A 22,668-nucleotide genomic window follows, 5' to 3' on the forward strand; every position below is an offset into this window, starting at 1 on the left:
CAAAAAAAAAAAAAAAAAAAAAAAAAAAAAAAGAAATCCTAGTTTAGTACAAAATCAAAGTTTCAAGATTTTATGATATTAAAACATTTAAATATAAGATGCTGAGGCCAGTCCACGTGAAAGGCAAAAATTGACTCATGAGAGTAAGTCTCTTTGACAGTGGTTTTCAGAAAATCCTATTTACAAAGATCTGCTCCCCCTCTTTTAAAGCAGATCTATTTACCAGACACTATTCTAAAAGCAGAGGTTCTAGGATTCTTTGAAATGTTAGCTCACATAACTGACTATTCAACAGCTAAGAAGAATGGTTTCAACTGTTAACCAGGGCATAAAGGTTTCAGGAAACTGACTAATAAAATCTCCTCCCCTGATATCAAGACATGCAAAATGGAAGACACCTACTGAGAAAAATTAGCGTGGCTTCAGTCTATTTCACCTGCGCAGAAAAGACAGTGCCATTTAATCAGTTTGTTGTAATCATCTTAAAAGAAAGCAAGGCATAACACAAAGAACTGTTAAAAATGACTCTGTAGAGATAGAAAAGATAATGCCAGCCAGAGTCATTTCTATTTGCAATCTGTATTCTTCTCCAGCAATATCTCTATTCAGACACTAGCAATGGGCAGACAGGTTCAAATACTGATTTTCCTTCAAATTCATCTCATCCTGGATCCTCGTCAGTTTTCTAATTAAAACTGAAATTAGAAATAATGTGAATCAAAGACCATTCTGCAGAAATTCTAGGTTTATAGCTCAATTTGAATCATCAGTTTTAGAAGGCACAGACTGTATATTTCTAAAAAATGAAAGGAGCTTTAGCGATCAGCTTCTTTAATCCTTTCATTACAGAGATGAGAAAACTGTGACCTGACAGTGTTGACAAATTTGTCCAGAGCTCTGCTGTCCAACACCACAGCCATTAGCCACAGGTGACTATTTAAACTTAGTCAAAGTTAAATTAAAAACTCAATTCTTCAGTCTGTTAGCCACATTTCAAATGTTCAATAACCACATGTGGCTAGTGGTTACCATAACGCACAGTGCAGACCCTGAATGTTTCCCCACTGCAGAACGCTCTATTGGACAGTGCTGGTCCAGGATCACCCTCAGTAGCCAAAGTCAGGTCTCCTGACCTGCATTCTCCTCCATTTCTCCTGGACCATATTAAGTATGGCCAACTATGCAGAAACATTTGAGATAGCCGGCCTTCATCCTTTCCTATCAATCTCTCCCAAATTTTTCCCATTTTAAAAAAAAAAGCATCCAGTCTGATGGTTCTGATAAAAATTTAAAATAAATTTCTTAAAAAGAAAAGCAAATTTAACATTTTTAATGAAAATCCTCTAACATGACATATATATAAAGCCATCATCTGAAAGTCCTAAACATAACAGGAAGGAATATAAAGGTTCAGAGTCCAAATGTCTGTTATCCAGTTCCCCCTCAGTCACTTATTAGTTCCAGGGCCTGGATACATCAACCTAAGTTTCACCAAGGTGTAATTACCTAGGTGTAAAATGAGAATACTACTATTTGTCTATCTCCACATCACTGGGTAGGAAGGAAGAATCACATGAGCTGATGTATGTAAAAGTATATGTGGAACGTATGTGAATCCTACAAGCTTGTTAATGTGGGAACTATAAGACATTTTACAAAGGTTTATTCTTGTAAAAGGTTTCATACAAATATGTGCATCTAGTTATAATCACATTTAATTTTCTACCTCCTATAAATTGATAATGGGAATCTGAAAATATGAAAAAGCAACAATTAAGGAGAAAACAGAAAGCAAAGCCCAATTGAGGAGCCACAAAAACAGTACAATCCTCCTCAAACACAAAAGAACCATCAAGAATTATGCTGAGAGGCATTAACAGTGGCAAGAGACTTTGATGAACATCCAGGCCAATCCTCTCATAGTGCAGACAGAGAAACTGAGGCTCAGAGGTAAGTTTATTTGTCCATTCAACTAGTTAACAGAGCAAAGGCTACAATACAAGTCTTCTGATTTTCTTTTTTTTTTTTGAGACAAGGTCTCACTCTGTCACTCAGGCTGGAGTGCAGTGGCATGATCACAGTTCACTGCAGCCTTGACCTCCCATGCTCAAGCAATCCTCCCACCTCAGCCTTCTGAGTAGCTGGGACCACAGGCACACACCACCACGCCCCTCTAATTCTTTTGATTTTTGGAAGAGACAAGGTCTTGCTACATCGCCCATGCTGGTCTCAAACTCTTGAGCTCAGGCGATCCTCCCACCTTGGCCTCCCCAAGTGCTGGGATTACAGGCCTAAGTCACCGCACCCAGCCCCTACTCTGACTTCTTGTCTCATGCTCTTCCCCACTCCACAGCCTCTCCCATGAATCTCTGCCTTGGCTTTTTTTTCCTTCGTAGCACTTTCCATGTTTTAGCATCCAAGTAACTTAATAACATAACTTTTTCTTGCAGTTAAAAATTGTTTATTTGGTTGGGCACGGTGGCTCATGCCTGTAATTCCAGCACTTTGGGAGGCTAAGGCGGGCGGATCACAAAGTCAAGAGACGGAGACCATACTGGCCAACATGGTAAAACCACATCTCTTCTAAAAATACAAAAATTAGCCAGGCATGGTAGCACACGCTTGTAGTCCCAGCTACTGGGAGTCTGAGGCAGGAGAATCGCTTGAACCCGGGAGGCAGAGGCTGCAGTGAGCTGAGATCATGCCACTGCACCACAGCCTGGGCAACAAAGCGAGACTCCATCTCAAAAAAAAAAAAAAAAAAGAACAAAAAAGGTTTATTCATTCATACACTCATTCAACAAACACACACTGTTACTGTTCACAATTGAGTCCAGTGGGAGAGAGAAGAAAGTGAATGAATAGTTTCATAACAATGTGATAAGTGCAGCATTGGAGGTATGCAGTAGACTAAGGGCCCGGAGAAGAGGCTCCTATGCAACCTGAGGGGTGGGAATGACTTGGGTGATAGGAGTCATCCAAACTGGGAGGATGGAGAAAATAAGGCAGTAGAGTTAGGGCAGCAATGATATTCATAAATACAATTCTATTTCGATATTCTTTTTTTCTTTGGTAGTCTTAAAAAATAGACCAAATATAAAACGGAGTTCAATAAACAAGTAGAGTCATCAATTAGCACTTTTTAGCAAATAAAAAAGTAGATTCAAAGTTTTAAGAATGAAAGGTAAAGAACTAATCTCAGAGCCAGGCACTGTGACACACCTGTAGGTCCAGCTACACGGGAGCCTCAGGCAGGAGGATCACTTGACCCCAGGGAGTTCCCAGCTTGGGCAACATAGAAAGACCCCATCACATAAAAATAGATATATAATTAATCTCACCTCCTAAACAGAGAAAAATGAGTTGAAAAAAGTTATGATGTGACTACCTCAGAAGATTTCCTACAAATTTAGGACAGTTCCCTTGGAGAGAGCTTATTTGGTGGCAGGACCTAATTCAACATAAGGTGGAAGTATCAAAGAGAAAATAAAATAAAAACTAAATGGGGCCCTCCACCAACAAAAAATTAAAGATTATTGTCAGTAGGAGGTCACTACTGAGTATAAAAGATGTAGAACAAACCAAAAAAGGAAGCTCTCAAACTGACGAGGTGAAAAAAAGAAAACAAAGGGGAAACCTGAGGGTCTATGTGCAGTCTTGGTCTTCCCCTATGAAACAAAATCTAGGGCCACTTTAGGGTTCTATGCCCTTTTGTTCCTAACTCGACATTGCCCCCTTCTGGCCAGAATGTAAAGCAACCCCCAACCCAGCATCTAAGCCCACCTGGACCTCTGCTGCCCCTCAATGACTGGAAAGAAACTAGGTTTTATAACACAGGTATCAGTAGCTTCTTCCCCCAAATTCAACTCCTCTTATGTTCTGTGGTAGTCTCTCAACACATGAAACATACAATCCACTAGGTGGCAGCAAAGCCTACAGAATAACATCAAGATCCCCTTCCAGAGGTAATTTTCTAGATTACTATACTTAACTGAATTCGAAAAGCCAACACAATTGCATGTTTGTAAACAGTGTTGCCAGTCAGTTTAAAATGTTCTGCCCAACCCTGTAGCCCCCTTATTCCAGCTAGGATCAAACACTGTATTTTTTAAGACATGGGAGAATGGTCTCCATTATAAAAACAAAACCATGCTAACCAGGCACAGGCATTTGGCAGCTATCTTATCTCCCTGGGAGTTGAGCACATTTTCAAGCAAGGTTTTGTCCCTTTGGGCCCAGTTCACCCTTCCTTCTGATCCAGGGTCCAATTCATCAGGAACTTTAATTCTCAAACTGTGATCCAATACAGTTCTGTCCTTCTTTTCCTCATTACCCTTCAGAACACCTGAGATGGACTGAGATTTTTTTTTAAAAAAAGAATTTCACAGGCCAGGTGCACTGGCTCATGCCTGTAATCCCAGCACTTTGGGAGGCCAAACCGGGCGGATCACGAGGTCAGGAGTTCGAGACCAGCCTGGCCAACATAGTGAAACCCCATCTCTACTAAAAATACAAAAATTAGCCGGGCATGATGGCAAGTGCCTGTAGTCCCAGCTATTCGGGGAGGCTGAGGCAGGAGAATTGCTTGAACCCGGGTGGCAGGGTTGCAGTGAGCCAAGATTACACCACTGCACTCTAGCCTGGGCAAGAGAGTAAGACTCTGTCTCTAAAAAAAAAAAAAAAAAAAAAAAAAATTTTCAGAAAGAAACACAGAAAAACAAACATGGAAAAAACTAAAGCATATAAATTTTTAAATACTGAAATCCACTGAGCTTCTTTCTGTCATGCATTCATTCAAAAATATGCTGCCGCCTACACACCAAAAACTGATCATCATTTCAGGTGTGCATGGATTTCTGGGGGTCAGAAGCCCACTGGGAGCATTTTTGCTTTTGTATTTTCATTTGTATAGTCTAAAAACTACTGAATCTTTCTTGATGATTGATGACCTGGATAGAAACATTAGTTATAAGATTTCTAGCAAGGCTCTCTTTTTTTTTTTTTAAAGACAGAGTCTTACTCCTGCCAGGCTGGAGTGCAATGGCGCAATTTTGGCTCACTGCAACCTCTGCCTCCTGGGTTCAAGCGATTCTCCTGCCTCAGTCTCCCAAGTAGATGGGATTACAGGCACCGGCCACCACGCCCAGCTAATTTTTGTATTTTTAGTAGAGACAAGGTTTCACCATATTGGCCAAGCTGGTCTCGAACTCCTGACCTCAGGTGATCTACCTGCCTCGGCCTCACAAAGTGCTGGGATTACAGGCATGAGCCACCACGCCCGGCCGTTCTAGCAAGGCTCTCTCAACTTCAGTTCCTCATCTGTAAGTGAGAACAGCAAACCTATCTAAGTGAAATTATTCCGAAAATAAAATGATATAGAATAAGAAGTACTTAAAGCATAGCACACACTGAGCACTCATTATCTGTTAACTTCCTTACTTCCCCTTGAATTATTTTTTTAACCCAATGCCATTTTCTTTTGATCTTCCTCTTTCAGAGTAGTTCAGAGTTTGTCATCCCCAAATTCATGTAAGATCAGCTATATTACAGATGTTTGTTTTTTAATATCAAACTCTCAACTTAGTTGGAAAATATGAAGATGTTCCATCTGTTTTGTTCTACCTTCTGAGCTGGTATAAATATTGAGAATTTACTTGGAACTGTTTTTAAAGTGCTGTGGCACACTGCACATATAGCTGAGTTAAAAGCACATAAAAGGAGCAAATAAAAGTATATTTTTAAAAACTGAGAGTAGGACAGTGTCGTATATGTCAAATGAAGGATCTCCATGAAAAATAGTCTGGGCAATCCCCCAGAGAGAAGGATTTTTCTATGAACATACTCTCCATAGAATGATTTAACACTGCAATCTGGGATTGAGGATTTTGCTATGCTTTGGGCCCATAATTCCCAGCTGAACAGGTGGTCCTAGGTTGTTAATATGGTCTGCAGTACACAGTTTCTGCTGAGACTGCTTTTTTGTCTCTGCTTTTGTCATAATTTTGAAATACTAAGCTCTCTGCAGTAAAGTCCTCCTCCAATCATGACAGCCCTAGGAAATAATTTTCCATGATTTGGTATCTCCCTGAGTCTAGAAAATATCCTTGAAATGTTTGCTCTGTCCCCTTCCTAAGTACACACCATGACTCATCTAGAAAAAAAGAACTTCAGAAATCTAGAGTAAGCAATCAGAAGACTTATGACCTTTCCAGAAGGCTCTATCAGGAAGCCCAAGGGTTACTCATAGTTGCAAGCGTGAGAAGGTCAATGTTGGAGGGTCAGTTTTCTACCTGCATTCAAGGTTATCCACTGGTAACAGTTAATTGTAACTGGCAATAGTTGTTATCCATTGGTCAGATAACTCATCTGCTGCCCCAGCTCCCAGATGGTACAGCTGCTCTCTTCTCTGGATTTATTGCAGCACTTTGTTCAGACCTTTAGTGAGGCCCTAACAGGGCTGTATTTTAACTGTTATGTTTACATATTCTCCCCTACTGTACATGTCTTGAAAACAGAAGCCAGTTTGGGGTTTTTTTTAAATTAAGGTAAGGTCTTGCTATTTTGACCATGCTAGCCTCAAATTCTTGAGCTCAAGCAATCTGTCCACCTCGGCTTCCCAAAGTGCTGGGATTATAGGCATGAGCCACCACGCCCAGCCAACAATATTGTTTATATTCCCAACAATAAGACATTGGCTGGTACATAGAAGGGGAGGGAGGAAGGGAGGGAAGAGGACAACTCAAGTCTTAATCAGGTCTCTAAGGAGTTAAACTGTATTAAAATAACAGAACAAAGTGGTTCTTAAAGTTTTTCACTAAAATAAACCTCTCTGTCAACTTACCACTACCAAAATGATACCTTCCCTGAACTAACAGAACTGTTTTTGAGGCAATATCAAAGGAAAGGATTTATGTAACATATTATAACTAAATGACTAATTCACGTCAGAAAATGAAGTATAGTCACTGTCACATTATTGCATCCACTTTGCACATAGATGCTCTAAAACTCTTGTACTAGATTTCTGCTGATTGGTATAAAAATGACAGCTTTCCAAGTGGTGAGGAAGAGGCTGGTCCTAGGATATCCTTCCCCCAAATAGGATGAGATTTCCTAAGGTTCTCTTTTCTCTACCACCCAGAACATTAAATTTTGCAATGCAAAGGCAAATATTGCATGCATTCATCAGTAAGCTACATGGGATACCGGAAGGAGTACTGGGCCAAGAACACCGCTAGATTAGGGCACTTCACTGCAAACACTTAACTATGCGGCCAGGGAAGGTCCATGGATTGTTCTAGGCCTCTGTTGTCTCATATATAAAGTAACAGTGTTGACATACGGTATGGAAATAGCCATGTATTTATTAAAGCATTAGAACTCTGCTTGGGAGGGAGTGATGCAGGGGAGGGCATACCATACGTGAAGGGAAAGGCCAAGCAGAGAGGGCTTTTCAATTTCTGTCCATCAAAAAAACTCCAATTCCACTTCTGCTTTATATACCAAGATTCTTTTTGTAAGAGTTTGTTTGGGAGAAGGGAGAAAGAACTCTACTGCTAAAAAATGGAAAATGGCAAATGAACCAAGCAGCATCCCATCTTACATTTTAAAGTCTTCTCCCAAGTTAACCCAATTTCCCCATTTATTTCTACTTTAAGGCACATATTAGCAAATGCCCACAGTCATTCATTCAACATACACTGGATGCTATCAGATTTAAGTGCTATGAAAACAATGGTCCAGCATTTAAAGTCATCTGAGATCAAAATCAGAAAAAAAATAACTAACAAATCTAAAGGCAAAACCTACCATTTATGTCTCTTCCAAAATTTCTGAGTTATTTTCATGGAGTTATTGGTGCAGACATTATTGTACTAGCTACAAACACTAATTTCCTGTTATCTTAATGATTTGAAGAACAATAAGACAAGGCAATGACCACGAGTGGTAGCACTGATTATGATATTAATGCATACTTTGCAGACCAACGGAAAATTCTGCAAACGTCAACAGCAGTATGGGAGGCTTGCCAACCACGATCGACACCAGCCCCATCCAATTTCTCTTCCTAAAATCAACATTACAGGACAAGGACTATGATCATCACTTACATTCTTTTAGTCTCCTACTCCTCAATTACGTAAATGGGAATGATTCAGCCAACAAAGTTCATGACAACAAGGTGCAGGATGGTGCTGGCAAAGAGAAAATCAGCAAAGGCTCGCTCTGGGGAGATGCCTTGGAAATCCGCTTTGTTCTGTGGGTTGATCTGTATTCTCAGGCAAACTGCACAAGAAGCAAAACACAAAAAATGATTATATGGAAGTATGAAATAAATATGACTGCTAATGAATACAGACATACCCTAGGACCCAACAATTCTACTCTAACAGAAATGAATGCATACATAGATCAAAGCGCATATACACAAATGATACCCAGATAGCCCCAAACTGGAAGCAATCTAAATGTCTATCAACAGTAAAATGGATAAATTATGGCATATGCAAACAATAGAATATTATAGTGCAATGAAGAACTTCTGCTATACACAAAAATGGATGAACTGCACAAGTAAGTGGGGCAACACAATCAAAACTTTATTTTTTTGGAGGGCAGGGACAGAGTCTTGCTCTGTTGCCCAGGCTGGAATGCAGTGGCACAATCTCAGCTCACTGCAACCTCCACCTGCCGGATTCAAGCAATTCTCCTGCCTCAGCCTCCCAAGTAGCTGGGACTACAGGCATGCGCCACCATGCCCGGCTAATTTTTGTATTTTTAGTAGAGACGGGGTTTCACCATACTGGCCAGGCTGGTCTCGAACTCCTGACCTTGTGATCCACCCACCTCGGCTTCCCAAAGTGCTGGGATTACAGGTGTGAGCCACTGCGCCCAGCCAAAAACTTTATACACACTGGCCGGCCAAACCAGCTGGAACCCAGCAGGTCACCCAGAGGAAGCCAAAGCCAGAAGAGCCCAGCTCCCACATAGAGACCACAGGGCAGAACCTAAGTAAATATGTTGGGGGAACAAATGTACCCCCTCAATTAGATGAGGAATATTCTGGGACACAGCCACACGGAGCCACTGTGAACTCGGTAGGAGACAGGGTCTGGTTATGCTGCCCAGGCTGGACTGGAACCCAAGCAATCCTCCCACCTCAGCCTCCCGAGCAGCTGGGACCACAGGCATGGGTGAACACGTCTGCCCAGCTCCATGGTATTTTTAGTGTGACCTTCTATTTATGGATAATGATTCAGGTTCTCCATTATAAGTTTATTTTAAAAGTACATTTACTACAGTTAAAAAATGAATCAATTTAATTACTTTGTTTTTTAAGAAATGCACAAAAACCCTCGTATACAAAATCAAATGATTTTCAACCAAAGTGACAAAACCACTCAATGGGGAAACAAGTCTTTTCAACTAATGATGTTGGGAAAACTGGATATCCACAGGCAAAAGAATGAAGCTGGACCCTCACTTTATACCATATACTACAAAAATTAACTCGAAACGGATCAAAGACCTAAATGTAACACCAAAAACTAAAAAACTCTTAGAAGAAAACAGAGCAAAAATTTTATGGCATTGTATTTGGTAATGATTTATTGGACATGACACCAAAAATACAGTCAACAAAAGTAAAAATAAATTGGACTATATCAAAATTTAAAACTTCTGTGCACAATAAAGGTACAATAAAGAGCACAATAGTGAAAAGGCAACCTATGGAATGGGAAAAAATATTTGCAAATCACATATCTGATAAAGGGTTAATATCAGAATATATTAAAGTACCCCTACAATGCAATAACAACAAAATCATAACCAGATTTTAAAATGGGCAAAGGACTCGAATAGACATTTCCCCAAAGAAGATATAGGAATGGCCAACAAGCATATGAAAAGATGCTCAACATCCCTAATCACTAGGGAAATACAAATCAAAATTACAATGAGATATCACCTCTCAGCTATTAGGATGTCTAATATCAAAAAAACAAGAGTTGGCAAGAATGCAGAGAAACTGAAACCCTTGTGCACTAATGAGTGGGAAAATTAAATGGGGTAGCACTGTGAAAAACAGTATGGAGTTTCCTCAAAAAAATTAAAAACAGAATTACCATATGATCCAGCAATTCCACTTCTGCGTACATATCCAAAAGAACTGAAAGCACCATCTCGGACAGGCACAGTGGTTCACGCCTGCAATCCCAGCACTTTGGGAGGCTGAACCAGGCGGATCACCTGAAGTCAGGAGTTCAAGACCAGCCTGGCCAACACGGTGAAACCCCATCTCTACTAAAAATACAAAAATTAACTGGGCGAGGTGGGCAGGTGCCTATAATCCCAGCTACTCGGGAGGCTGAGGCAGCAGAATCGCTTGAACCCAGGAGGTGGAGGCTGCAGTGAGGCGAGATCATGCCATTGCACTCCAGCCTAGGTGACAAGAGGGAAACTCCATCCTGGGGAGCTGGGAGGGTGGAGGGTGGAACCAGGCTCTCAAGCGATATTTGCATACCCATGTTCATAGCAGCATTAGTCAAAATACCCAAAAGGTGAGAGTAACCCAAGTGTCAGCAGAAGAATGAATAAGCAAAGTATGATGTATACATACAATGGAATACTCAGCCTTAAAAGGAAGGAAATTCTGACACCTGCTACAACATGGCTGAATCTTGAGAGCATTATTTTAAGTGACATAAGCCATCACAAACAGACAAATACTACATGGTTTCACTTATATGACATCAAGAGTAGTCAAACTCCTAGAAACAGAACGTGCAACGGTAGATGCCAGGGACTGACAGAGAGGAGGATGAGGAGTTATTGTTTAATGGGGACTGAATTTCAGTTGCAGAAGACAAAAAAGTTCTGGATATGGATAGTGATGATGATTTTACAGCAATGTACATGTACTTAATGCGACAGAACTATACACTTAAAAATAGTTAAAATGGTAAATTTTGTCATGTTTTATCTTGATTAAAAACAAACAAAAAAAAGGCCAGGGGCGGTGGCTCACGCCTGTAATCACAGCACTCTGGGAGGCCAAGGAGGTCGGGAGCTCAAGACCAGCCTGACCAACATGGAGAAACCCCATCTCTACTAAAAATACAAAATTAGCCGGGCATGGTAGTGCATGCCTGTGATCCCAGCTGCTTAGGAGGCTGAGGCAGGAGAATCACTTGAACCCAGGAGGTGGAGGTTTTGGTGAGTCAAGATTGTGCCATTGCACTCCCGCCTGGGCAACAAGAGCGAAACTCCATCTAAAAAAATAAAAAATAAAAAAACAAAAATAAAAAACAAGGGCCAGGCACGTGGCTCACTCCTGTAATCCCAGCGCTTTGGGAGGCCGAGGTGGGCGGATCATCTGAGGTCAAGAGTTCAACACCAGCCTGGCCAACATGGTGAAATCCCATCTCTAATAAAAACTACAGAAATTAGCTGGGCATGGTGGTACGCACCTGTAATCCTAGCTACTCAGGAGGCTGAGGCAGGAGAATTTGCTTAAATTCAGGAGATGGAGGTTGCAGTGTGCCGAGACTATGCCACTGCACTCCAGCATGGGCAACAGGGACTCCATCTCAAAACAAAACAAAACAAAACAAGTGTATGCCATATGATTCCATGCACAAAAAGCTTAAAACTTGGTAAAACCAATCTATGGTAAGACAGTGGTTTTTATCTTTCACAGGGAGAAGATGACTGGGAAGATGCAAGGAGGCTTCTATGGTGCTGATAATGTCCTGTATCTTGATCTGGATAGTGGTTAGATAGGTAAATTTAAAAATTCATCAAGTTGTACAATTAAATTTTGTACTCTGTTAAAGGAAGAAAAAATATGACTCTCAGAGTTATACTGAAATCTAGAGGCTTTCTCAGAGAGAAAAAGAAAAAGTATAAGCAAAAAACCCACAAAGCTCTCTTATCTCCTGATTTAAAGGTTTCTAATTATACCTAGATGGGGATGCACTTGAGGCAACAACAAAGGGTCTGGGCTGAATGATACAAAGTTACAAAAATGTGAATTATTTTCTAATAGAATATTCACTTAATGGGTAGCAGAGTTTATAAAGACAGCACGCTCATTCACAAGGACCTCACAGTTGTCGATAAACTATCTTTGATCTCGAAGTTCCAGCAGCTGCTTATTTGTCTCAAAAAAGGCAGAAGACCTAAGCAATATAATTCATGAGAACTCTCCACTGCCACACTCTGTGCCCTTGAAGAGTCTTACAGTCACCATTGACAAAAAAAAAAAAAAAAAAAAGGTAGTTCCAGGAATACACTCTTCCAAAGTATCTTCATGCCTGTGATAAATTATTACACTGCTTAAGAAAACCTAAACTCGCTTCAGGCTAGCATCATCCCATCATTAACTAAGAAAAAGCAACAAACAAATCTAATCCAAAGGCCAGAAAACTATCAGACTAGTTCTCCAGAGCCTGTCACCATGGCAACAGTTTTCATTATGCTTAAACATGTAAACACCATGGAAGCACCATTGATCTTTTTAGGTATCCAGACCCTTAAAAATATTAAAGACAATGACTGAAGCAAGGGTACCAAGTAAACCCCTGCTGTAGAAAGTATAGATTCGTTCATCCATTTGGGAGAGCAATTAGCAATATCCATTAATATTTCAAATGATTTTACCTTTTGACAAAGGAATTTATCTTACAGAACAAAGACATTCTGAAAGTATGTCTGTAAAGTCGAAAAAAATTAAAACAGTCTAAACATCATATACTACTGACATGCAATGAAATCCCATGCAATTATTCAAAAGAATAAGGTAAATTCTCTGTACATTGACAGCAAACATATCTAAGATTTATTAAGTGAAAAAAAGCCAATCTTTTTCTTTTCTTTGGAGACAGGGTCTCACTCTATCGCCCAGGCTGGAATGCAGTGGTGCAATCATGCCTCTCTGCAGCCTCCACCTCCTAGGCTCAAACAATCCTCCCACCTCAGCGCCCCGAGTAGCTGAGACAACAGTCACGCACCACCATGCCTAGCTAATTTTTTTGTTTGTTTTGGGTAAAGACAAGGTCTCCCTACGTTGCCCAGCAATCCTCCCGCCTCTGCTTGCCTAAGGGCAGGGATTACAGATGTAAGCCCCCACACCCAGCCCATTCCTAGGGCATGGTAGCTCGCAACTGTAACCCCAACATGTTGTGAAACCAAGGTGGGAGGATTGCTTGAGCCCAAGAGTTTGAGAACAGCCTGCGAAAGATAGGGAGACCCCCGTCTCTACAAAAAAAAAATGTTCTAATTAGCCATGTGTGGTAGCACACACCTATGGCCCCAGCTACTGGGAAGGCTGACATGGGAAGACTGCTTGAGTCCAGGAGGTAGAGGTTGCAGGCTGCAGTGAGCCACGGTCATGCCACTGCACTCCAGCCTGGCAGACAAAGCAAGACCTCGTCTCAAAAAAAAAAGTAAAATATTTTATTTATATATGATATGCATAAATATCTTGTCATTTCAGTTAGAATCTAGAAAAAAAATCTGAAGAAATAGAAAACTATTAATACTGGTTATTGGGGTAGAGAACACGGTGTTGAGTTTTGAGGAAATACGAGAGAAAAAAAGAAAAATTATCCATGAAGGTGGATAAGGTAATACATTGATGTTATCATTATCATGATCATGGTAGCCAGATTATTTCAATGAAAATATATGAATCAGAGTCCCACAAAGATGGAAAGGGCCTCAGAGGTCATAAACACCAACACCCCATTTGATGCATACAATGCCCAAGAGGTGCTGGGGTGGGCATGCTGGGGGAGGCTGTACTAACCACACAGGAAGCTTTCCAAAGTATACTCACCATGTACAGAATCTGGTAAGCTACCTCCAGATGGAGAATTATCAACTTTCCAGACCCTGTGTTACTGATAAGGGTATCACATCTCTCAGATGCATTGGAAACAAAAACAGCAAAAAAAGAAAAGCCTGTTCAAAATGCTCCACTACAAATGATCCTTCAGTCTCTCCCTAGGCACTTCCAAAGATGGAAATTCACTACCTCTTCAAGCAGCCTGTTCCATTTTAGCAATTCTGATTTACTCTATCCCCTTAAATGACCATTTATTCCAAGAAATATTTACTAAACATCTACTACATGATATGCATCATTTCAGGTGCTAGGAATATGGCACAGAACAAAACAGTCTGGCTCTCAAGGAACTTCCACTCCTATGGAGAGAAACATATAATCAATAAGTTAACAAATAAACCAGGAACTACTAGATAGAGATATGTACTATGAAGAAAATAAAACAGGATAATAAAGAGTGACTGGGAACCTTTTCTTAAACTCAATCATAACAGAAGGTCTCTTTAAGAGGTTGCTATTTAAGACCAATATTTGAAAGATAAGGAACCAACCATGCAAAAATTTGGGGGCAGAGCATTCTAGACAGTAAGAACAATCTTGGCATGTTATAAATACAACAAGGACAAACGCCAGGCACGGTGGCTCACACCTGTAATCCCAGCACTTTGGGAGGCCGAGGCGGGTGGATCACCTGAGATCGGGAGTTGGAGACCAGCCCTGACCAACATGGAGAAATCCCATCTCTACTAAAAACACAAAAAATTAGCTGGGTGTAGTGGTACAAGCCTGTAATCCCAGCTACTTGGGAGGCTGAGGCAGAAGAATCGCTTGAACCTAGGAAGCAGAAGTTGCAGTAAGCTGAGATCATGCCATTGCACTCCAGCCTGGGCAACAAGAGCAAAACTCCATCTCAAAAAAAAAAAAAAAAAAAAAAATCAAGGACAGACTAACAAGACTATGGTGATCAAGGGGAAAGGGACAAGGGCCAAATCCTGAGGGGCATGGTAAGCCTTAGAAAATAGTATGGATTCAGTTATAAGAGCAATGGAACAGTATAATGGTTTACAAGGTTAAAAAGCAGAATTACTTAGGACGCAAAGAGCTCAGGGTAATGGTAATAAAAATGGACAGAAATGAAGACATACAGGCTATATTTTGGAGAAGACAGAGCTTGCTGATGAAACCGATGCAGGAGATAAGAAAAATCAAGGGATCTGGGAAACTTAAATCTCTTCATTTAAAATCACAACCAGCCAGGCGTGGTGGCTCACACCTGTAATCCCAGCATTTTGGGAGGCTGAAGCAGGTGAATCACCTGAGGTCAGGAGTTAGTGACCAGTCTGGCCAACATGGCAAAACCTCGTCTCTACTAAAAATACAAAAATTAGCGAGGCATGGTGGCGCTTCCCTGTAATCCTAGCTACTCAGGAGGCTGAGGCAGGAGAATAGCTTAAACCCGGGAGATGGAGGTTGCAGTGAGCTGAGATTGTACCACTGCACTCCAGCCTGGGTGACAGAGCGAGACTATGTCTCAAAAAAAAAAAAAAAAACCGCAACTGACATTGACACCATGTACTAACTGGTGAAGAGGCAGATGGCTGGATGAGCAGGTTTGATCTTGGACATGTTAAGTTCAAGGTACATATCAGACATCAAGTGAAGACATCAAGTTGGCAACTGGATTTACTAATTTGGAATTCAGGGGACAGTTCAAAACTAAAAACATAAAGCAGTAGTTGTAGGTATACAGGTGTTATTTAAGTTTATCTATTTAAAAAAAAATACAAAGTGAAGGTATCTACAACCCTGCTCTCAGTCAGAGACGTGCCCAGCACAAAACAGCAGAAAGGAAAAAGCAGTGAGGTGAGACAGAACAAGCAGGAGAGTCTTATATTCAAGAAGAAACTTTCCTTTTACACAGAAGCTGATGCCTAAGTTAAATGCTAAACATGGCAAGAGTAGTTTCAGTAAAGTAGTGAGGACAGACCAATACCAAGAGTGGTTAAGGAATGAATAGTTAAGGAAGTAGGAACATTAATTATTCTTTCAAAAATTCTGTAATGATGGAAAGGAAATGGGATGGTAGCTAGAAGAATATCTGTAGTCAAACGGATTTTTTAAAAATGGACAATATTAGAACATGTTTATATGATGGGAATGATCCAGGAGAGAAACAGAAATTAATGACACAGAATGGAGGAATAATTGCAGAAGTGGAGCCCCTGAGTGAGCAAGGGAAGACTGGATCCTCTGCACAGGTGAAGCTTTCACAGGAAAGAGACACATCACCCATCATGAGAAGTCAGAGAGTATGGGTATAAAAGCAGGTGATCTGTTATGATTCAGTGGTGAAAAGATGAAGGAATTCTTACCCACTTCTATTTTTTTAGTGAAAAAATAAAAGTAAGATCATCAACTAAGAATAAAGGAAAAGAGGAAAAATATAGTGATTTATGAAGCCTATTTTGGGAAGGCGAATATATAAGAGAAACATTATTGCAGGACTACTGGCAGGGCTGGGTGCACATTGTGTTCCCATTCTCACCAATAATTCTCCATCAGCACCATATCCATATTTACTCATCTGTATTTCCCACTACAATACAAACTCTGTGACAATAGAAGCCATATCTGTGTGCTTCACAAGTTGAATTCCCAGCACCTTGGCAGAGAACCTAGCATATCATTGCTCAGTATTCCTGACTTGACTATATGCCTGCTCACCATTTAACATGTACAGTGTTCAGCACTGAGGATGAAGAGATGAGAAGACAGCCCCTGCCCTCAAGGGCTCACCTTCCAGAGGGAAGGCAGACACCCAAATACAGCACAGTGCCTTATCTCTCTCACACACACATACAAGGTGAAAAAGGAATAAAATGGAAAGACCTCAATCTGCTACAGAGTCAGGGAAGGGCTCCAAAGGGCAATAAGCCAGGCATAGGGGTGTATGCCTATAGTCCTAGCTACTCAGGAGGCTGAGGCAGGAGGACTGCTTGAGTCAAGGAGTTTGAGGCCAGTCTGGGCAACACAGCAAGACCTTGTTCTCTTTAAAAACAGTAACAAAAAAAGGAAATTTCACTGAGCTGAGAAGTCTAAAAAGTGAAAGAATTTTGAAGGCAGTCAAGCAAAGGCAAATAGTTTGACACTTGAGAGTGTTCAGAGAATGACAAGTAGTTCAATACTGTTGGAGCATAGAGTATAGAGGAGGCAGAGGCAAGAGATGAAGCTGCAGACAGAGAGGAAGCCAGATCATGAAAGACCCTGTATGTCAAAAAAACATTTTTAATTTTACTTTGGGAAACACAAATTGTACATGGGAGCGACACAATCAGATTTGCAAGTCAAATCAAGCCTGCAAACATAGTAGAAGATGGACTGGAAACCAGAGGCCAGAAGACCAGTAAGGAGGATTACAGTAGTCTATATAAGAGATACTGAGAGGCTAAAACAGAGGATGAAAAAGTAGCAATGATATGAAAGATATTTAGAAACAAGACTATCAGGCACAAGAGTGGCAAACTTCTAATCTCTTGGATAACAGTTATGGCAGATAATATTAGGATCCACAGATCTGATGGATAGTTCCAAAGTAAATGCTGGGCCCCAATCCACAACAGCCCAATAGCTCCCATGAGACAGAAAACTCTGGACTAGGCCTCCTTGCCTTACAGATTCAAACTGGTTTTGAATTTGTAAACTAGGAAAAACAACACTACTTTTTAAGACAAAATTACCTCATATAGATTAGAGAACAGAACAGATGATAGTTGGGAAATGACTTAAAAACTTGTTTCAAGACCAAAGATTTCTTTTAAGGACAGTCAATGTTTTCCACTTATCCCTTCGAAATAGCACTTTAAATGAGCACAGCTTTCAGTTGGGCAAACAAGGAAACTAAAGGGCTGCCAACACTGGAACCTAACTCTAAAAAAGGGACAGATGTCCTCTTCTAGAGATATCTAACTACAAGATAAACAGCTAACTGAGGATGTTTGAAATCTGTCTGAAATAAGAAAAATATTCCACCTCTGAGGTCCTTTTAAAGTCAATATATTATACTCTGATGATCAAAGGAAAAAAAAAAAGGATCTCTCAATGGCAACTTTCCACCTCTGGTTCCCTCTTGAAACCATGGGTAAGTCTCTCAGCTATGAGGGAATAGAAGAAAACAGACCATTTTCATACCATTAGGCCCAATAACAACAGGTTTTTAAAGGTTTGGTAGCATTCTGAATTGGTTTCAAATGTACTGGCCAATTTCCAAAGAGCGTATGCTAAACTAACACATGCAGAGGGAATAGAATAGACTGCCAAAAAAAAAAAAAAAAATTAGGGAAGATTAAAGAACATTTCCCTCCAATTCATCCTACATGCTAACACCAATTTTAAATCTCTCCCTTTAAAAAAGCATCCTCAGAAGCTTTACTGTTACCTACAGGATAAAGTCCAAACTCCTGGCTGGGCGTGGTGGCTCACATCTGTAATCCTAGCACTTTGGGAGGCCGAGGCAGGCAGATCACCTGAGGTCAGGAGTTTGAGACCAGCCTGCCCAACATGGAGAAATCCCGTCTCTACTAAAAATACAAAATTAGCCAGGCGTGGTGGCACAGGCCTGTAATCCCAGCTACTTGGGAGGCTGAGGCAGGAGAATTGCTTAAACCTGGGAGACAGAGGTTGCAGTGAACCGAGAACGTGCCATTGCACTCTAGCCTGGGAAAAAAGAGTGAAAATCCAACGTGGGGGAAAAAAAAAAAAGTCCAAATTCCTTGGCCTGGCATTCAAACATCTAATAGCCAGCACTATCTAATCCTTCAACAGTATCTCCTACATTTCCCTCTCCCAGCTCACTGGACTCCTCCATTCTCTTGCAACAGGAAACTCCACAGGAAAGTTAGAAACCCCAGCACCATAAAAAGGAACAAGGCTACCTTTGCCAACAATCAAAACAAAGGATAAGCATCCAAATTTCCCATTAAAATCAGTCTCCAGTTGATGATCTAGGCTAACAAATGGCAGATTAAAACCAGTCTCCAGTTGACAATCTAGGCTAACAAACAGCAGAAGAGGCAGGATTTAGGAAAGTCAGTGCTGTCAAAAGAAATATAAATCATACCCCCTTCTGTGGCAAATAAGAATTATCATGAATCCTGCCGGGTGCGGTGGCTCAAGCCTGTAATCCCAGCACTTTGGGAGGCTGAGACGGGCGGATCACGAGGTCAGGAGATCGAGACCATCCTGGCTGACACGGTGAAACCCCGTCTCTACTAAAAAATACGAAAACTTAGCCGGGCGAGGTGGCGGGCGCCTGTAGTCCCAGCTACTCGGGAGGCTGAGGCAGGAGAATGGCGTAAACCCGGGAGGTGGAGCTTGCAGTGAGCTGAGATCTGGCCACTGCACTCCAGCCTGGGCGACAGAGCGAGACTCCGTCTCAAAAAAAAAAAAAAAAAAAAAAAAAAAATTATCATGAATCCCTTCTTTTCCTGAAGTTGCTTTATTTCTCTGGCTCTATTACCTGTTATCTAATAGATCTGGAAATTCTAATCCCCCTTATTGGCCCCATTATTAACATGCCCTTTTACTAGGTTTTTCTTCAATGACAAGCCACCTAGTTCCTGTTGGAGAGGAGAAAGGCAGTGCAGTCTGCCAATTCAATTTCAGCCACAAGGGGCTCAAAAACAGGTCTTAGCATAAGCAAAAGTCATTTGCTCAAAAAACCTTCTGGCTTTATTACACTGATAATCTGTAACTTGAGTCCATGCCCACTCTTCAGCAAACCACATTCTTCAATGCATCCATGAAAAATCATTCTTAACCCTAGAGGCTTATGAAGGCAGGGTGACTTCTACATGGAGAAGGCATCTTTTTAAACTCAGCTTTCAGACCCTGCCTTGCTCCTACTCTTCCAGACCTGGAAACAAAAACATCAAACAAAATTAATCAGAAGTTCTCATCAAGGTTCCTTCTCCAGGCTGGCTAATAAAAACCTTTAGTACTGTGGTAGAAGGTGGTGGGTGGGTGATGGAGAATACTTAGAGCAGAGGGTAATGTATCTGGTCTGATGATGGTTAACACATCCTGAAGGCAAGGATGCCGCCACAGACAACCAGGTCTTGGTCATCTAGGACAAAAGTCAAAGATGGTAAATAAATATCCAATCAAAAGGTTAATCTGCAACTTCAGTACACAAGTCATTAGATCCTCAGGCCTGTTTTAAATTCTGAGAAGTATCTCTGGTGTGTCAGAACTAGCAATGCAAATGTATAAAAAGCATTCTATAGGTCTCTAACTTTAAGCACAGCACCACTGTCTCCAGACTTCTTTTTTTTTTTGAGGCTGAGTCTCGCTCTGTCACCCAAGCTGAAGTGCAATGGAACTATCTCGGCTCACTACAACCTCCACCTCCCGGGTTCAAGTGATTCAAGGGATTACAGGCGTGCGCCACCATGCCCAGCTAATTTATGTATTTTCAGCAGAGATGGGGTTTCACCATGTTGGCCAGGTTGGTCTTGAACTCCTGACCTCAAGTGATCTGCCTACCTCGGCCTCCCAAAGTGCTGGGATTACAGGCATGAGCCACTGTGCCAGGCCTCTAGACAATTCCAGTGCTGTATTTTGTCTGTATCCCAACTAAACCATAAACTCTTTAAGGACAAAGAACATGTGCCTGATGTATCCCCAAAGCTTTTACCATAATGCCTCATACTGGACTGAAAATATAACTGATGACCTGACTGATGATCACACTGAAAAGAAACCATGAATGCTGGCATGTTTTCAAAGTCAAAGTAGCAGGTGATACCAGCGATAGAGGCCACGCCTGTTTTCAGTATTCACTGAATCCCCGTTGGGCAAGAAAAGTCAGATTTTGACAAAAATTGATGGAGACAGTTCTCGCTAAATATAGCAGTCCACAAGGTTACCAAATCCTGGAATCAAAAGGAAAAATAAGGCTAAAATAGAATTATGTGAACAAAAATTGGGTTTAGGACAGTGAAATAACAACTTCCTCTACAAGAAAAAAAGTAGTAGCAGCTAAAAGGCAAAATCAAGTAAAGGATGATTCAACAAGAAAAGCACCAGCATTTATATTCTTTGCACTTTCATTGAAACGTTTTACCGGAGATTGGTAGTGATTAGGTCAAGATGACAGAGATGATTCAAGGTTGGGTTTTTCATTTGAAAAGTCTACTAATTTTAGACTTGTGTTAAACCTAAGTTAAAGTTGGAATAGGGTTTTCCCCGGACCAATATTAAGTGGAGTGGATCACCAGGTGGAGTAGCAGCACGAAGGTGGTTTCTTTAGACATTTAAGTCCAACTCCTACACAGCCGTTTGGTATTAGGCATGTGATCTAAGCTTTCTGGGCCTCAATTTCCCCATTCACAAAAAAAGGGCAATGCAGGCTCTTCTCATAACTTCAAGGGGCGGTGGTCTGATATAGAGTACTATGAAAACAAAAGCAACACACCAAAGTAACACATTATTGTTATGATCACTTATAGAACCATTACCCGCTAGGATGAAACTCCCCACACAAGAGATGAAGCCCGAGAGAAAAGAGTTGAAGGGGAAGGTTCCCACGAGGAGACAGTAACCGAATTGCAGCGCCCCGGTCAGCAGTATATACAGCAGGTACGCGTCCAGCAACTTCAGACGCTGCGGAGTGGAGCTCAAGTACTCTTCTAAGAACCGCGAAATGACAGACACTACCGACGCCGACATAACTACACGCAAGGTACTCCGGTCCGCGCGCCCAAAACTCCTAGAGGACCAGCCGACCACACCGGATGTGCTGTTTGCGCTTGCGCACCCCGTCGTGACCTAACTCCGCGCCCCCGGGGTGCCAATTTGCGCAGGCGCTGAGGCAGGCCAGGGCGCGTAACAACTACTGCGCAGACGTGGACTGCGTCAATAGCCCCAACTACAACTCGGAAAAGTTATTGCGTCTGCGCAACGGCCCTATCAATGAGCTGGGGACGTGTACTCTTTTTGTTCTGTTTCCGCCCGTCAGATTGGTGACGCCCACAGTTGCTCTGGCAACAAGACACAGTGGGAGGAAGAGGGGAGTAGGCTTTACTGCGGACGGCGTAGCTAACCGGGGGGTTCCGGCTCTCTCTGGTCCTGAGTCCTGGAAGATTTAACGGTTTGCATCTACTTTGAGGCAATGCCTGGCGTTCCTGGGGTTTGATAACAGCCTGACCCTAATTCTGTTAAGGGTGCTGTCTGCAGATGTCTGTCACAGATCATTGGAACAAATCAAGTTCATCCGCAGTGAGACCCAGCGCGGCCAATAACTGTGCAGGCCCCAGTTTAGACTTAATTACTTGGGGGAGTGAGTGGGTGTGGTGAGGGGCGGGGGCAGGGAGGAAGCCTGACCTCTGCAGGGTTCTGAACTGGAACTCGGGATTTGGCCCTGCAGTGCCAATATTTATTGGGCGCCTCCTTGGGGCCTGACGTTGTACTCACTTGTAGGGACTCTCACGTGAGTCAGATATATTTGCAGCCTTAAAAGAACTGGTGAAGTGAGGGATAGTGGTCGAATATCGTGCAAAAAGCATATGGCCAAGTTTAGCAGCTCTCTTTCCACAAGCTGGTATCTTGAACCTGGTGTAATATTCCAGGACTTCAGCGCCGAAAGGCCCAAAAGAGCATTCCTGGTTAAACCCTACTGTCTCCAACTCAGTTTACAGAAGAAACTGAAATAGTTTCAGGTTTTGTATTTTAACAAGTGGGATTAGTTTGAGCGTTTTAACTTTTTTTTTTTTTTTTTTTTTTTTTTAGTCTTGCTCTGTCGCCCAGGCTGGAGTGCAGTGGCG

At 41.6% G+C, this 22,668-nt stretch overlaps 1 protein-coding gene across 2 annotated transcripts in view; it reads right to left on the reverse strand.

The window, feature by feature from the left end:
- DAD1 (defender against cell death 1) overlaps positions 1–21,683 on the reverse strand; it is a 23,764-nt gene extending 2,081 nt beyond the window's left edge. Inside the window, exons 1-2 of one of the 2 annotated variants that reach the window (XM_025391782.1) lie at positions 21,364–21,683; positions 8,112–8,286 (exon numbers count right to left, since the gene is read on the reverse strand). In XM_025391782.1, the coding sequence (XP_025247567.1) occupies positions 8,156–8,286; positions 21,364–21,574 (342 nt within the window). In that variant the 5' untranslated portion in view covers positions 21,575–21,683 and the 3' untranslated portion in view covers positions 8,112–8,155. Of the gene's footprint in view, positions 1–8,107; positions 8,287–21,363 lie in introns of both variants that reach the window. The other variant, XM_025391783.1, reaches the window with a different exon arrangement.
- Between the last annotated feature and the right edge of the window lie 985 nt (positions 21,684–22,668).

Source organism: Theropithecus gelada, chromosome 7b (assembly GCF_003255815.1).
Source record: "Theropithecus gelada isolate Dixy chromosome 7b, Tgel_1.0, whole genome shotgun sequence".
In the NCBI taxonomy this organism is placed as follows: Eukaryota; Metazoa; Chordata; class Mammalia; order Primates; family Cercopithecidae; genus Theropithecus; species Theropithecus gelada.